This window comes from Oncorhynchus nerka, linkage group LG2 (assembly GCF_034236695.1).
Source record: "Oncorhynchus nerka isolate Pitt River linkage group LG2, Oner_Uvic_2.0, whole genome shotgun sequence".
In the NCBI taxonomy this organism is placed as follows: Eukaryota; Metazoa; Chordata; class Actinopteri; order Salmoniformes; family Salmonidae; genus Oncorhynchus; species Oncorhynchus nerka.
The window spans coordinates 49,295,018-49,312,712 of record NC_088397.1 but is presented as its reverse complement, the minus strand read 5'-3'; the positions used below and the strand labels follow the sequence as shown (position 1 = coordinate 49,312,712).

The window sequence follows — 17,695 nt, the reverse complement described above, 5'->3', positions numbered from 1 at the left end:
AGAACAACTGGCACTTGGCAGTAATAGTAGAACTATAACCATTAAGCGATATTTGAATCAATTTGAGGAGAATGATGATTATGCTTGACTGAGTATTGTCCTTCTGTAATCTTATTCCCAATTGCAATTCTCTTAAGGGCCACAAGATGGCAATGCAGGATTCCAAACAAACTAAATGTAACTGCCTAACGTCTCAAGCCCTTTACCGGTTTCCATTACATGGTCTTGCAGCATTTGTCTTCCTCATGAAATTCGCAGAGACAATGTGAATAGCATTGAGACATTTATTTATTTACGTATGTATGTTTTCCATTTAGACTGAACGCAAATACAGCAAACACACACCACCAAGCACTAGGGGGAATGTAGAACAAACAGGTTGAGGTGAATTGAAGGGTGGAAGAAGAAGAGTGGGATGGACAGTGCCTCATGTGAGCCTATGGAATCAGCCAGTTAGGTCTGTCATGTTGGGGCCTGTGATTGTTTGTCATCTTTCTGCTCTTCAATATATTTGTGTTCCAATTCGTATTATTCCTACCACTGAAACAGTGTATCATAGCTAATCTATAGTATTACCCAGTTCTTCTAAGAAGAGGTCATGACCTCAACACCACATGGAGAGTGGATGGCTGAAAGGTCAGTAGATCACAAAGGTAGGCTAAATAATTACTTCCATGGTTTCAGTATAACAAGTGCACTGTATTAGCACTTACACTTAGTCTGTAGTCGTAACATTGCACATTTGTGAATCCTCTATTACAAAATGCGCACAACCTCATTACCACTCTTCCAGTATATTTGTAACTAAATGCACACATAGAAGTATTTATGTTCATACATACAATATGCCTCCCACCCTTCAAAACAGCACATCAAGATATACAGAGCAACTTCTTTCTCAATGTCTATACTGTACAGCAAGTAATCATTTTCAGAGGTGTGTGTCCAGTAATAGAGAAAACACACATTCCTAACAATATCGTTGCTGTCTATCACTGCAAGCAAGTGCCTTAACATGAATCCAGTGTCATTTGACCAGATAAAATGAAATAAAATATACAAAATAACTGTTAGGGACTCTGTTCACAGCGACTGAACTCTACAGCAGATAAGACAAGTCCCGAAGGATCTTCTCCGTTACTTCAGGGTGAAGTGAGAGTGGAGTAACTAGGCCAAGCACGGTAACAAAGCCATGGGAACACGGTGGCAGAACTCAACTTTAGATTCAACTCCATCTTGGAACGGTTTTGGTAGTGCTTTTTATATGCATAAGAGCTCACAGTTCTCTTTTAAATAGATTGATAATGGATTACAATAGCGAGGTGGCTACAAAAAGAGACGGTTATTGCAAGTCTCACAAGCAGTTAAGATTGACCGCTGTAATAAACAATATCATATACTGTAGGAGATGAGAGCAGAGCGGCACACCATAAAATGAATCGGGTTCTCCTCTGTAATATTTTCAAAGTTAGTCCGCACAGGAAACAATGCATAGTATTTATTCAACAGTTTGTTCCAGCATATCGTTTCTGTTGATTTTTCAGACTGACTGACTGATGAATGTATACGCAGCTGTTGAATATAGCTTTAGAGTTATTATCCAGAGAGTATACAGATTTGGCCAGGCAGGGCTACGGAGGCCTTTGCTAGGTGTTCTGGAACAGGTTCACCGCCTGTCTATCTGTCGAAGGTGATGGGAGTTTGGCCTTAAAACGTGTCACACTATGCATCCAGGCTTTGTCTGTGAAGGTAACAGAAAAAGGAATCCCACACTTAATAATCATTTTTAGGGAAGGCAAGAAACCCGCCGGCTCACATTCACCACCACTCTTATAAATACAAATGTTGAACTCACACACCATAACTTAAAAAGAAAAGTTGAAAAAAAAATCCAAATCAAACATATCCTCACACTTCATAAAATTAGATACTGTAAAACATTATATTAAAACTGCTCATTTGACCAGACTATAGCTTTGTCTCAAATGACACCCTTTTCCCTGTAGAGTGTACTAGTTTTGACCAAAGTAGTACACTACATGGGGAAATGGGTATGATTTGACTTTTGCCCTACGCGACCAGCATTTGCGACTAAAAGTATAACAGTATGATGAGTGAAGGAGAACAGGATGAGCAGAGGAGCACAGAAGGGGGTGTGGAAGGATTCTGTTCGTTATAATCCAGAGAACGAGCGTCAGAGCCTGGAGTAGTAACGCACCCTGAATGTCAAGCGGAGTCCCAACTCATAGTCTCTTGATGTTGTAGAAGTGTCTGTCCACGTATTTCTTCCGTTGACTCTCCTATCAGTATAGGCCCGTCAGCTTTGTTTGACATGCAGTGTCTACACGCCGCAGAAGTATATTCCACAGAATCCTCCTTGAGCACTTCCTGTGGATGTCAGTTCCACGACAGCTCTGTATCGTATCGTTCATTCCCTCGACTACTTAGAATCATGCATGTGAGTATGAGACGCTAAATCGACACACTTTTTTTTTCAGGAGATAAGCAAACACTGGACTTTAAATTAGATTGTTCTATTGTTAAAAATGTTTAAAAAGCTAGTAAGACAGCTGTTGACTATATATGTGTCACGCTGGTGACAACAAGCATTAAAGGCTGACCCTCACTACCGGCCCCTGCAGAGCACCCCTCCCCCCAAACCCCTTCCTCACACTCCACTCACCCAGTCCCCATGCTTCATGCATGATGTCAGCACAGAGCAGGCATCTCCATGGTGACCATATATGACTGCAATTTGTGGGGGTGGGCTATTGAGTTCCTTAAGAATAAATGATCGGTACTTACAGGTAAGTCAATGTGTTCTGGGGAAATGTCGATCCGTTTTTTTTGTGGATTACATCGTGATCGCTAATAATTTAATTGAACTATGCTGATCAGAGGTGATGAACCATTAACATGCCATTATGTTTGTACTGTACATACAGAGTCTGTCTGGGGATGTAAAATACCAGAACCATTATACTGATCTCTCACAGATCCCAGAGCTAAACAGCCCCATTCGCGACCAAATACAGGTGTAGGAACTTCATTATGCGTGCACAGACACACACAATTAAGATCCTACACCTGTAGCCCTATTCTTTACAAACCATGAGTCAGTCCTCATGGGGGTCTACTGTACAAACACCGGGCATTTTCTAGGGCATTTTCCAGAGGAAGAGTGGTTGGTGGGTGAGGATGGGTCAGAGGCGGCGTCACAGTCGGTTCTGGCTAAAGGGACAGTAGAGGAGACGGAAATTATTTCAAGGAGAGCTGTCTATTGTATTGTAGTATACACTGTGGGTAGGTTACTGTAGTCCTCTTGCAACGGTGGAGTGGGAGTCAGGGAGTTGATGGGCTCCTGTCCCCACTCCCAGGAACCACCATGGGTTATCAGGACTGAAACAGAGAGAGAACACACACACAGCTCTGTGAAACTGACACTGGGATAAACAAGGTGGTTTAAACGCAAGTTGAGGTTTGTCGTCATTAATCTTTCCCTTGAGGCAGAACTGAACGATGTCCACTAGATGGGCCAGCTGTATAGTCAAAATTGCCCATTTCGTAAAAATGTTGGGTCTAAATTTAAGGTTAGGGTACGGCATTAGGGTTAGCAGTGTGGTTAAGGTTATGGTTAGGTTTAAATCTGATTTTATGACTTTGTGGCTTTGCCAGTTAGTGACCACTCTGCAGAGTTGCTTGCAGTGCAAGAATCATGACAATAGATTGCAACCTGCATTTTAAACAACGTGATTGACTTCCATGTCCAACATACTGTACGTGTCAGCTATGGCATATTTAAAGCCACCTATAGCCTGTATAGCATACATTCACAAATAAATGCATACACGCACACACACACACACACACACACACACACACACACACACACACACACACACACACACACACACACACACACACACACACACACACACACACACACACACACACAGTCTATCACCATCTACCTACTTATCGAGGCAATACTATGGTGTCTTGACAGTGATGTTTACATTGCAGCTCCACACACCTCCGATTTTCTATGTTGCTCCTCAGTGGGAGACTCTGTTTCCCTGACAACCACTGCTTTTGTCACCAGCATGTCGGGGTGTTGCTGCTTGGCCTCCTGTATCGCCATGGCAAGGGCCTGTGTGATAAAGGTCACTGTTCCCATTAAATGGACACTATTCATTTGCAGTCAATCTACAATATTAGTGTCTTTGAGTGTCCATGAAAGATGCCATACAAATGACATGCATTTCTACAGTGCTTCTAACTTAGTAACGGCTGTGACTGTTGTTCCTCACCTGATGCTGGTCCACGTCATCATCTCCCGTGATGATGATCCTTTTCTCAATCCTGGTCTCGGAGTAGCCACCTTTCACTGTCTGAAACACAACACACACACATAGTCAACATCAATCAGATCAGATCAGATAATAATTGTGTCCTTTCATAGCTCTATAGTGTATATTAAGTGAAGAGGAAGTGTCAATAACTTTTTTTTTTAAAGGTCGCAGAGGAGACACGAGGGGTTACCTTGGTAACTTGAGTTGTGGTTGCTGAGGTGACATTGTCGGCGGTGACAGTCAGCGGGGACACTACGGCCTCTCTCCCCAGGGTGCCCGCCTTCACCTGCAGCACGGTCATTAGGAGAAAGAAGGGTCACTTACATTATCAGCACAGCTGCCACAAACACACACACATCCAGTGGTTAAATTGAACCGGAGCAAGGGTCAAATGGAGCCTAGCTCCAGCACCTTATGGGTCCAACAAGGATTTTTGATCTAATTTATTAGAACCCCCCCATTAACCGACACATAACGAAAAATACATTACAGACAAAAGACTTTACAATTGAAATACATTTAATAAATATTAACATGAAGTGTGTGTGTGCGCGCATCTATCAGTTAGTACATACACACAACAAGTACTGTAGGTCACATGGACGTTTTGCCATGAGGTGTTGCTTTATTTGTACTTAGTCCAATAAAATAAATCCAACAGTTTGCATAGAGCAGGCAGCAAGCTGATAGGCTGCTTTACCACTCTTGGATAGCGGAATGACTTTAGCTTCCCTCCAGGCCCGAGGACAACGATTTTCCTCTATTCTCCAATTAAATATATGTCATGACGTGGCCCTCTTTGGGTATAGCGAGTACCATACCCTTCTCTCTCGCTCGGTCTCTCTCCCTCCTACACCCAGGTTCTGTTATCTCAGGTCATAAATTCCTGGAGGTGACTCTCTCCTCATGGCCAGGCAGTATATAGAGAGAGAGTTTCACAGTAGAACAAAGGAACTTCTACATCATGGATATTGTTCAGTTCTCAAGTTCTATGTTTTGGAGAATGTGTAAACAGTCGATGGAGTAGCCAGCTACAACCCGGTCCATTTTGTTTCATGTTGTGACCTCATGAAAAACAATACAGCCACATTACCATACCTCTGTTTATACAGGAGCCTCCGTTATGAGGTTTGCATCTAATTATTGTATAAAATGAATGAGTAAAGATCAAACTATTTGTGAAATTATGTAAGGTGATGTTGAACCGTTAATGTGAGAGTTTAACTAAGTCATTGGCCCACCCCCGTGAGCACAGACATGATCTGGCGTCATGGGACAACCCTTTTCTACTGTTACGAATGGGAGCGAAGGTTGAGTAGAGACCACAAAAACCTCAGTATAAGCTAAGGTTGAAATGATTGTTGAAACTCTGAGACTATCGATTCCAACAGAATAAGAGCACATTTTCGATACTAATTACTAGTCTAAAGCTAGAAATCGACCTGAAATGCGAAGACCAACAACTGCCGCAACATCTATTCTACAAGAACATTTCTGAATGTTACTCTGAAGTATCCAGTCTAACCACAAAAGACTTCATGGAACAAAGAGACGATCAAATGAACTTTCCAACAGAAAGACGGACGATTCCAACAGAGATCACAACGACAAAATATATATTGATCGCAGTTATTGCCGAATCAGTGAGCGTTCATGTGCAAAGGATTAGCATTTCAGTTAATATAATTATCAACTGTGTAGTGACTCTCGTCTTTCCCGCCCTTCTCAGTCCACACCCACTTCCCTTTGTCTAGCAAGCCGTCATATCGGCTCAGCCCACTAGGGAACCTCCCCTATCATTTCCTTGTAACCATATCTACGGTTTGTTTGTTTACATTTACACGATTAGTTTTATCACGTAATAATAATTACAGAGAATTGATTTGATAAAATAACAGTCTTCAATTTAATGATGCCAAAGACATGACAGATATGACATATAGGAGTGGCTTTGGAGTCAACTACCATCCTCAGTAGCTCTCCATCTAAGTTGTTAATGCCAGGACGTTTGTCATTATTGATCAATGACAGTAATTTTTCCACCTCGCACACACTAACTTCACAAAAATATCAAATTCAAACTTGCAATGCTTTTCTTTCATTATTTAGTTTTTTTTATGCATGAGTGCGATGGCTCACTGTTCGTTGTTGGCATTTCCTGCCTAAGTTTGCTCACTTTGTCAATTGAGTAATCATTCAAATAACTGGCAACATCAAATCGTTTTGTGATGAATAAGCCATCTGATTCGATGAAAGACGGAGTTGAAATTGTATTTCTGCCCATAAATTTAATAGAAAGAACTCCAAAGTTTTTTAAATATAATTTATCTTGGCTTCATAATACAGTTTCTTATTTTTTGTCGTTGTGTTTAGTCACATCATTTCTCAATTTGCAGTAAGTCAGCAAGTAAGATGTGCAGGCAGACTTATTAGCCACTCCTTTTTCCCCATCTCTTTCAACCAGACATTTTTTTTTTAATTCCTCATCAATTCATATGGAGCCGTAACAGTTCTAACAGTCAGTTTCTTAACAGGTGCATGTTTATCAATAATTGGAAGAAGCAATTTCATAAATGCATCAACTGCACCGTCTGGATGCAGATCATCATCCACATAAGAGTCGCAGCAAAATCTTTTGTATGATCTCTTATGCACTATTTTAGGCCCAGGTTTTAGAAGTTTGGCTTTCCTGGATATAGCCACTATATTGTGATCACTGCATCCTAAGGGTGCAATTTTAGAACAAAGTTCTACACGTGTGGATGACCTTGTTCCTGTAGTGTTTGTAAACACCCTGGCAGGTTGATTAATAACCTGAATCAGATTACAGGAACTGGTTACAGTAAGAAGCTTCTTCTTAAGCAAACAACTTGATGAAAACCTGTTAATATTCAGGTCCCCAAGTAAGTAGACCTCTCGGTTGACATCACATACACCATCAAGCATTTTACACATATTATGTAGATACTGACTGTTAGTACTTCGTGGCCTATAGCAACACCCCCAAAAGAAAAGGCTTTAGATATGCCAGATGAACCTGCAACCATAACACTTGACATAAGATCTTCTCTACGCACATACAGCAACACCTCCCTATTTGCATCCCTGTCTCTTCTATACATGTTATATCCATGTATAGCTACTGCTGTATCATCAAATGAATTATCTGATGTTAGCAAGTTATTGATTTCATTAACCTTGTTTCTAAGGCTACATATAGGAGTAGGATAAAAAGTAGAATAAAGTACTAACCCTCCCCCTAGAATGGTAATACATTATACAGCAGTTAACATTACCCTAGACACTTTCCTAACCCTAGCCCTAACCTTATCTTCATTTCCACACCCTGGTTCAACCCTAACAATACCCTAACCTTGTCTCTGCCACCTCCAAAGTCCCAATTTAAACCCTACACACACACACACACACACACACAGAACCCCCCCCCCCACACACACACACACAGAAACACCCACACACACTATGCTGCTGGTTCAAGGTATAGTCCAGCCAAAATACAACTGCATCTTTAACCACTTCTCTCTACATGACAACATACAGTGAATCACAGACACCGCTTCAATTCAACAACAAACAAGAGCATTGTTTCATGGGAACCTTTATCACTGCGTCAGCTACAATTAATCAATCGCTACAGTATAGGACTAAATGTCTGGAGTCAGAGTACAGTAACATAGTCTATTGAGTGAGATGAGGGGGGTGGAGGATGGTAAGGTGAATTATGTACTTACATGGGAGCCATTTTCTATACTGGGGAGAGGAACTTCCTTCCTACTGCCAACTTCCTGGTTCTGGTTCTGGGATAACAGGAAGGATGAGGAGAGGGAGGGGGGAAAGAAAATGTCACTTGGATGAAGGGATGAAGTCATCATGTTCATGATGATTCAACTAATCAGGGAGAAGAGCAATGTGTCCATATGGGAACAAGCATTCCACAAAACCTGATCACCATATTGCATGCAGCTACCATGACCGTAGTGAATCAGAAGCAAGGTATTAGGATGAATTTATAAAGCAACTTATAAGCCAATAGGCAGCCAAGCAGGAAGTTCAACCCAACAGATCCTCCTGTCATTATCATTACAGCATGTTTGTTGGCACTGTGATACAAACTGGAGCTTATTTAAATATTAAGTGCCATAGATAACCAAAGCCAATTATGTGGTAGCAGTATGACATATTGTAAACATGTGACTCTGCACAATTTAGAAGGGGGAGAAGTCTTTATAGCAAGCCTATTTTAAAAGGATGCACATGCAAAAATTGTGAGGCAATATCATATTAAGGCAGAAAACTAAACAATCTGGCAAAATATATTCTCTAAATGTGCAGCCCATTATTTGCACATGCAAAACCTGTCATGGCAGATTTGAGTGATTCTCTATATCTATATATGTTCCCTTATCCCCCATGAGCACCATATTTACACCAGTCCAGTTCCTTTCAAATCCACCAGGGGGATTAAATTAGTGTGCAGTTCAGGGAGAAGGGTAGTGAATCAGACTGCAGACAGAGCTTGCATAGCATAGCCTTCAAGCCTTTCCGCTATTGTCAATAGAGTGTATGATACATACCAGGTCGCCCTCTGGTGGCTTAGCCACGTCAGTGCTGCTGGAGACCTTTGTCTCGTTACAGTTGATGTCAGCCTCCATTTGCTGCAGACACACACACACAAACGCTACTGTATTTTTGCTTACTCCAAACCAAGAGCATATCTGCCAAAGAGGCTCAACACACGAGACATGGCTATTTGTCATCTAGAAGACTAATGTACCTACACGTAGTGTACAAACCATGAAGAACACCTTCCTGATATTGTGTTGCGCGCTGAAGCGTTGCAGTTCTGGACACAACCCGGTGCACCTGGAACCTACTACAATACCCCGTTCAAAGGCGCTTAAATATTTTGTCTTGCCCATTCACCCTCTGAATGACACAGACATACAATCCATGTCTCAATTGTCTCAAGCCTTAAACATGCTCTTTAACCCGTCTCCTCCCCTTCATCTACACGACTGAAGTGGATTTAACAAGTGACATCAATAAGGGATCATAGCTTTCACCTGTTCAGTCTATGTCATGGAAAGAGCAGGTCTTCCTAATGTTTTGTACACTCAGTCTATTCAAGGTCAATCAATTTCTCTGCTCAACACACACTGACTTGAGTTTTCACTTCAAAGAAACCCGCTCCAACACAGCTCATCCTCATCATTATATGAATGACACACCAGAGGCACCAATTACATTTTAATCAGGCACCTGTGGGACTGACACAGCTCCATGCTCTGCCTTTAGAGATGAATGGAACTCCCGCATGCTTTCATAATTCTCTTTAATGTCCTGTCAATACTTTAATCCCTGTATAACAACGTTATTAAAGTCCCAATGGATTAAAAAACATGATTTGATTTTGGCCTTCCATGATGACATCACCATGCGGTAAATGTGTTAATTGACCAATAACAAAGAGAGTTCCAAACCCCTCTGTAAATAACAGCTCAGTTTCAGTTTTCCCCTTCCTACTCAGACCACTCCCAGACAGTCCGAGCAAAATCCTTGCTTGAGAAATTGCCCTTTGCTAAAGAAGCTATTTTTGTTTACTTAAAACATTCACAGTGAGGTGCTTAGTTGTTACCCAGAAATGATTTGATATTGAGATTTTTTTTAAATGGCTCCATTGGACCTTTAACTCCCTGTGGTCGTGAGAATATGTCACTCAATCGAATCAAGAGCTGCAGTACAGCAGAGCTACAGAGAGAAAATGTCTCATCTATATTAGGATTATATGCTTCCTCTTTAAATGACTAATTACATTTCCCGCTGTTTACAAAAAATATCAAACTATATTGGTGGGGTAAAAATGAACCTATAAATGGTCTTATTCACCCAGTGTTTCCATTTCCTGCTGAAGATCATTTCAGATGCCTTCTGGTCAAACTGTAGGGCCACTCTGCTACATTTGTCATTTGATCATTAGTATGCACTAGCACTGGTAACACTAATCTGCACTGGTACCAAAGTGACTCTTATCAACTGGATGCAAGGATTTCCTTTGTGTTGCCGTAGGAATGCTGCATTATCTCACCAACCCCCTTGTCACACCTCTGGGTAGCAGAGGTTCTGTTGTGATAACATCCTTTAAGTCTGATATCACTTTGTAATGCTATTGTTCAACAACTCAAAATGTTGAATCCAAACGGAGACCTTGTAAAAAAAAGGGGCCTCGGATTCATTGTCTCTTTCTCTTTCGTTCCTGACCTGCGCTGGTGAGATTCATGCGCTCTCTCGTTCTTTCTTTCTCTCTCCACCTCATGGACTCTTGGGGCATGCCCTTTCAGGCTATGACTTCTCCCACTCTCTCCCGCTCTGATCAATCCGATAATAATGTTGTGTAATGCGTGTCAAAGCTTTGTAACTTAAGTTTATGCCTTGTATGTGATTTCAGTCATTTTACAATGTTAATTAAATTAAGAATTCCATTCTCAGACCTTTCTTGATTGCCTATTGCTGTATCGCAACTGTAGTCTCTTGCATATTGCAAACATGTTTTTATGGAGTCAGAAAACTTGTTAAATAGGTTAATTGTATAGTCCCGGATCGCATGTGAGGCATATATGATCAATATTACAACATAAAACTGATAGCACTTATCTGGTATGTGCTTTAGACAACTCATCTGTCATGTTTATTGGCAAAGGACTTGGCTAGAGCACAAAGAGATTTGACTACTGTACCAGGCTAAATCATCAAACATCAAAACACAGAGGGACATGAAGGAGTCCGTATGCATAGACTGATCTAGTGTACCTGCTCGGACATGTCCATGATGTTGGTGCTGGTGACCTCTGACCCATTGGTATGTGTCTCCATCTTAGTGTCGGCCTTCCTCAGCATCTGGGCAGCGCTAACAGCACTGGGGTCTTTCCTGGCTACTGGGGGCTGCAGCAGGAGGACACAGACAGGTACACTAAGATTTCATAGACCATAGACAGTCTATTCTTCTCCAACGTCGTCAATATTACCTGACGGTAAACTAATCTTTAACAAATGTCCTAAAATTGAGCCCCGGAGTAACAGTACCAGTCAAAAGTGTGGACGCACCTACTCATTCAAGGGTTTTTCTTTATTTTTAATATTTTCTACATTGTAAAAGAAAATAGTGAAGACATCAAAATGACAAAATAACACATATGGAATCACGTAGTAACCAAAAAAGTGTTAAACAAATCAAAATGCTGTATGTCGTTTTCTATGTTTATATGTTGGAAATAATTGTGGGTGAATCACTTGAAAGACATATGAAAATCCATCAAATTTGAATCTTACTTACGTGATGTCTGAATACTGTATATTCTGTCATGTACGTGCTGTGGCCTTGACGTGTTACTGACCGTACTTATCCTTAGTTCAACTACAATACATTTCTTATTCAAAAACTACAATACTGTTCAAACAGACAATGAAGCAATACAAGCATAGTCATACACTGCAGTATCAATTGGTGATTGTACATCACTTCATTTCAGACCAAACATTTAGTAATGCAAGCAGGACTGACAATGGAAGGGAAAATACCAGAGAACATACACATTTCACAATAATCTGAAACAACGAAAACAGCAAATGGACAAACCATAGGAAAATAAATAAACAAAAACCAAAAGACTAAGCAAAAATATAAAAAATAATTGTATAACATGTAAACATCAAATTAAAACATCAACAACAAATGGCAACTGAAAAGGTGACTGGTGATTTCATTAAAGGAAGGACGTTATCTACTTCCCCAGAGTCCGATGAACTCATGGATACCATTTTCACGTCTCTGCATCTAGTATAAAGGAAGCTAGGGGTAGTTTCGCGAGCTAACGCTAACTAGCGTAAGCGCAATGACTGGAAGTCGATGGAATGTACTAGCGTGCTAGCAGTTGCCACGGTCTTCCAGTCATTTCACTAACCCTAGTTAGCAATTGCACTAACGCTATTTAGCAACGTCCTTCAAACTGCATGCAGAGACATAACAATGGCATCCGCGAATCCATCTGACTCTGGGGAAGTAGATAAAGGGCTTCATTGAAAAAAAGAATGAAGTTTCCCTTTAAGGGCAGGATTCGCACTCAGAAGCAGGAGGGAGGAGACAGGGAGTGGCAAGGATCAGGGATGGGGTACATTGTGTCTACCTCATGGCGCACACGTTCCTCACGGTGCACAGGGGGCATCTCCTCTACAGCGGACATGTCATGGGAGCCCATGAGACGGGCCGAATAGAACCTGGAGGTCTCCTCAAAGTCGTCCCGGCCCACCTCGGGCAGCCGCTCGGGCAACCACTCCCTCTCCCCCAGCTCAGACAGGCCCTTGGAGAAATCCTCCACGCCCGTGTGGAGGTCCATGATGACGGTGAAGTCCACCTCGGCCTCCAGGCTGGACGTGGAGCTGACCGTCATGCTGGAGCACTTCCTCTCGATGCCCAACTGGGTCTCTTTCATGAAGACCACCGTGTCGCGCTCGTGGTCTTCCTCCGAGGTGGATCCCGGCCGAGGCCTCCTCTCCCAGTGTTCCCTCTGGGTGAGAGAGGGGGTTACAGAAAGATGGCCGCCACAACAAAAATCACAACACACGGCCAGTCTGGCCGCAGCTCAGGGCAGGGAGTGACCATGAGAGAGGGATGATGATGATGATGATGATGACAGTGGATGAATGATCCTCTAGAAGGGAATATGTCCTGTCCTGGAGGTGTGCATAAGTATTCATGTAGGATCTTTCCAAGGCCCTGATACCTATTATACATGTATATATTATCATAAAAATCGATCATAAAAATCTTCTCCAGGCATGCAATTTGCCACATCGTATATAAAGAAGAAAGGAGATAAATGGGGAAGTCTTACACAGAGGAAATTACTTTTAACATAGCGGAGGATAAACGCCTGTGGCATAGTCAGGGTTCAGCCTCTATTGTATGCTGCTCATATGACAGAGTTACCCATGTGTGACGGTGAGGGAGACAATGGGGAGTGAGGGATTAATTTACCACAGGGGAGAAATGGGAAAATGGTGAGGCATGTGGTTGAATTCAAAATGTAAAAAGTGACCTTGGCATCATCTACTGTATCTTCATGAATGGCAAGAGTGGAGAGAGGCTCCTGCGGAGGGAAAGCAAGGGAAGAAGGAGAGCAGCCAGAGGTTATTCCAAGCTGGAGAGACAGACTACTAGACATTAGTAGAGAGACTGGGTCTCTGCTAAAAGGCCGTTAGAACAACAAAACCGCACGTTTCTAGCATAGAAGGGCAGTTCCCCCTTCCACCTATTTGTGAGTACAAAAAAAAACAAGTAAGCTTTACTACCAGCTTGGACAAGAGAAATGAATCCAACATGTAAAGCCAGTTGTCATACTTGGAATTAGTTTAAACTAGAGTGTCGTACAGAATGTTCTATGGACAGGTTGTACGATTTGATCGTGTCGAACAGCCGTAGCAGCATGGCAACAGTCAATCATTGGCCAAGGACAGAATCATAGAATGCCGCAAACCACGCAGACTGAATTTCAAGGGGCTCAAATGGCCAAAGAATAGTGTTTGGTTTTCAATGACATCAAAGGCAGTTTGGGAAGTCAAAATAAGGAGGCTCGTTATGATTTTATAACATGCTTGTGAGCCCATTCAACTTTTTTCACACCCAGTATACAGAATGGCGGTTGCTCTCACACTGCTGTATGTCAGTTTTTGAGTGAGGCAGCTTACAAAGTGATCTCACACCTCGTTCCATGTCTGATCGTGCCAATGTGTCCTGGGCCTACCCTCAGACTAAACGCAGGGAATGATTTAAGCTGTTTGATCCCAGTCCTAATTTCTAATTATTATAATTCCACTGGCAGATATATGCAAGCACCTAATGACACTAACTGTGAAATGAAAGTGGCGACTCTCTTTCTGAAAGCTAGTCTGTCTGTGTAGCTACAGTACAGCAGCCTGGGGATTGCTGCTTGAGGGCTTGTTGCCTGCCTCTTTTTTTCCACAGTCTGGGTGGGTCCTTTGCTTTACAATAATGCATATAGCATCCAATGTATGATCCTTGTAAAGCATTTTGATCTGGTTTCTAAATAATCACTAACCAATACGGTACCGTTATTCATTTTCATGCTAATGAAGTTGATATTTTGAAGGGGGGAAAAAAAAACATGTCAAATCACAAACTATTTACATTTACATTACGCAAACTACTTTTTTCTTTTAAAAAAGTATCTTTGAGGTCAGGAGATTAATGGCCGACATTTGACTGATGAGCAATACTGTACAGTATATGTAACAGAGTGCCTTTACGGGTGATAATGACATGTTTCTCTCATTTTCTCATACAGTTCCTGTCACAGTCAACTGAGCTGTAAAACATGTATGAAACCATGTCTGAAGTCCATGCCTTCCTCCACATGTCAGCTTGGAAACAGCATGGAGGAGAAGTGCAAAAGAAAACTCAGCGCCATGGCAATATGCAAGAGGCATTTTTTCCCTTGCAACCCTCTGCGAAAGAGACTTGCTTGGAGGGTTAGTTGGAAGGAGCGTCACGGTTCAAATGTGAATAGAGGGGGAATAGAAGCCAAGAGCAAAAGCATGAAAAGTTGTGTTCGTCTTTTTGACAATCTCTACCATAGCCCTGTTGTGAGTTTTACAGACTTGCAAAGCAGTTGTGTTTCAGGTTTGCTGTGAAGCATAAGGGTGAAGGGAGGCAGGGAGGAGTAGGGGGGCTAAACGGGGAGGATCCAAACTCATGGCAGACAAAATGCATTGATGGCGGCATCAGCCAATGAGACGCAGCCAAAAACAAGTGTCTCATAAGTTACACTCCAACCCCTTCTTCATATACAGGCACATATATATATGTATATTCAAGTCACTGAAAACAGGAAAATAAGAAAATGGGAGTGTACGGGTCAGTCTGAAGCTCATGCGATGCTTTTTGCTTCCAAATGACTGAAAAGCCAAGTTACCGAGTGTCTCTTCTTGGCAGCATCCAGGCCAGGCTCCCTGCTAGCATTGCGGTTGATGTTCCGGAGTATGAGTCCAGACTCTCTGGCTTTCCGTGTTTTCACTGGAGGGGCAGGAGGAGCTGTTCTGGGAATCGCTGAAGCTGGAACTGAGGCCTTAAAGCTGAGAAGGTGATGACTCTCTATGGCTTCTCGAGCCACCTGAAAGGGATCGTCACAGGAAGTGCTGCTCTGTTCCTGGACCAGCTCTTCAGTTTTAGCCTCGACTCTCGTCAAGCCTTCCAGACCCCAGAAGCTGCCCTGTACCTGTGTAGCTTCTCTGTGTGACGTGGTCGGGGAGTGAGTCTGTCTTGCTGGACTAGTGTTGGTTGTTACGAATGATGTAGGCAGGGTGAATGTTGGATGAAAGGAAGGTGCGTCGTTCCGGTTGATGTCTGAGGGTCCCTCTGAGGAACCCCCTGACCATCTGTACTCTCTTCTAAAAACTCCAATCAGCTCAGACTCCGTCTCCTGGCTCCCTTTGTCGTGCTCATCTTTACAGGCCAAGCTCTTTGACCTTTCGGGTTTGAGAGGAACGATCCTTGTTATTTCTGACTGACTGCTACCTGATAGTCTTTGAAAAGGCCTTCTCTGACCCCTGACCTCTGACATGAGACCTTCCATGTCCTCCCCCCCAGAGTTACTGGCTTTTCTCTCATGGGTCTTGACCACCCTCAGTTTGACCTCTGCTATGTGTTCTTTCTTGTCAGTCATGCTCCTCTCTCTACGATCAAACTCTTTAACCATTTCTGCTAAACTATCCCATTCTTTCTTATCAGGACCGTTGACAGAGCCCAGCACTTCATCTGCTGGCTGGACTTCATCGTTGATGAAGCTTTTAGCCTGGTCGTTTTCCTCACACCCTGCCGGATCAACCACAGCACTTCCCGGAATCTCCTTGTCTTCTCCTATTGATGTAATGTGGCCCTTCTGGTTATCTTCATACACAGCGGCAGACACCACTTTCTCCGTCCACTTTCTCCGTCCACTCGTCCCCCAACACTGGTCGTCTGGCTCCTCTCTCGTTGTACTGTCTTCAGGGTGGTCTATTAGTCCCGCCTTTGTCTTCTCTGTAGGACTATCCTCCCAGTCTGATCCCTCATGGTCTTCTTCGCCATTTGAGCCGTCGCCCTCTTTCTCATAGACAAATTCTGTTGACATTCCCAGGTTTAAACTATTAGGCCTCTTCTTTGTTCTGTGTCTGTTGAGTTGATGATCCTTCTTAGAGTCTCGGAATGGGACTGGGGCTGGGGTTGATACTGGGTCTGAGACTATGTCATTCTTTGCACCAGAGTCATCTGCTGGAGGTACTTTCCACTGTGTATCATCATCAGAAGAGTCAGTGGTTTCAGCTAATTCCACCATGAACCGGCTGTTGCTAGTCAGCCGCGGTTCAGAACATTCATCATGGGCTTCCCTTGTGGCTTTGGGCAAAGGAAAGTTATCAATATCTGTCATTTCTGGCCCATCCTCTCCTGTAGCCTTGACATTAATCATCTTGGCTCCTTCTCTCTCTTTTTCCAGTTCTTTCTTTCTTTCCCAAGAGGAATCAGGGACTAATGGGGGAGGCGAGGTGGAAGCTTTGTTCTGTTCCTCGGCCTTCCAGTCATGGTTATGTTGATAAGTGTCTTGTTTCTCAATCAATACCCACTCCTCAGAGCCCTACATGTTGATATAGATTAAACACAGTTAGAGGTGCCAACTGAACTGTAACATAGGTTAACAGCTACAGTACAGAAATGTGTTTTTATTGTACAAATAGATCCTCTACCATCCTCCATGTAGATGGTAGGTGCATGCTCATAGACTGTAATCTGCTAATAATGTATGCTTCAATTGCTGCAATCATACATTGAAATGTTACATTTTACATCAAAAATGTATATGTTGGTTATTGCTTTTCTTAAAAGATTTTCTCAGACACAATGACAGCAGCTGGTCAGATTAAAACAGGATGTAAGGGATATCAGCTATAGCTGAGTGAGCAATATGTATATGAAATGGTACCAGGCCACAGATTCATTACAGATAAATGGCCAACTACAGTACAGTCAGTATGTTATGAGGTAACAGTTAGAAGAGAAAGGAAGAGGAAGTGAAGAGCAACCTCTGGGGAAGTCACCAAAGTCTTCTGGAAGAAGAAGCCCTCTACAGAGAAGCTGTTTACTGGGTCCTTGCCCCCCACCTTATGGGGGGGACGAGCGTTACCCGCCAGAAGAGGTGTGGAGGGGGAAGAGAGAGGGAGGAGAACAGCTATTAGATGAGCCCCAACTGTATGGTTCTTTGTCACAGCATACTATC

At 42.6% G+C, this 17,695-nt stretch overlaps 1 protein-coding gene across 7 annotated transcripts in view; it reads right to left on the bottom strand.

The window, feature by feature from the left end:
* Window positions 1-270: 270 nt before the first annotated feature.
* LOC115136901 (band 4.1-like protein 1) overlaps window positions 271-17,695 on the bottom strand; it is a 113,881-nt gene continuing 96,456 nt past the window's right edge. For 4 of the 7 annotated variants that reach the window (XM_065027317.1, XM_065027341.1, XM_065027310.1 and 1 more), the window contains 8 exons: window positions 12,554-12,934; window positions 11,181-11,312; window positions 8,948-9,028; window positions 8,105-8,170; window positions 4,543-4,638; window positions 4,311-4,391; window positions 3,976-4,150; window positions 271-3,399 (listed from right to left, as the gene is read on the bottom strand). In XM_065027317.1, coding sequence (XP_064883389.1) covers window positions 4,013-4,150; window positions 4,311-4,391; window positions 4,543-4,638; window positions 8,105-8,170; window positions 8,948-9,028; window positions 11,181-11,312; window positions 12,554-12,934 — 975 coding nt within the window. In that variant the 3' untranslated portion in view covers window positions 271-3,399; window positions 3,976-4,012. The remainder of the gene's footprint in view (window positions 3,400-3,975; window positions 4,151-4,310; window positions 4,392-4,542; window positions 4,639-8,104; window positions 8,171-8,947; window positions 9,029-11,180; window positions 11,313-12,553; window positions 12,935-17,695) is intronic. The other 3 variants (XM_065027325.1, XM_065027332.1, XM_065027345.1) reach the window with 3 other exon arrangements.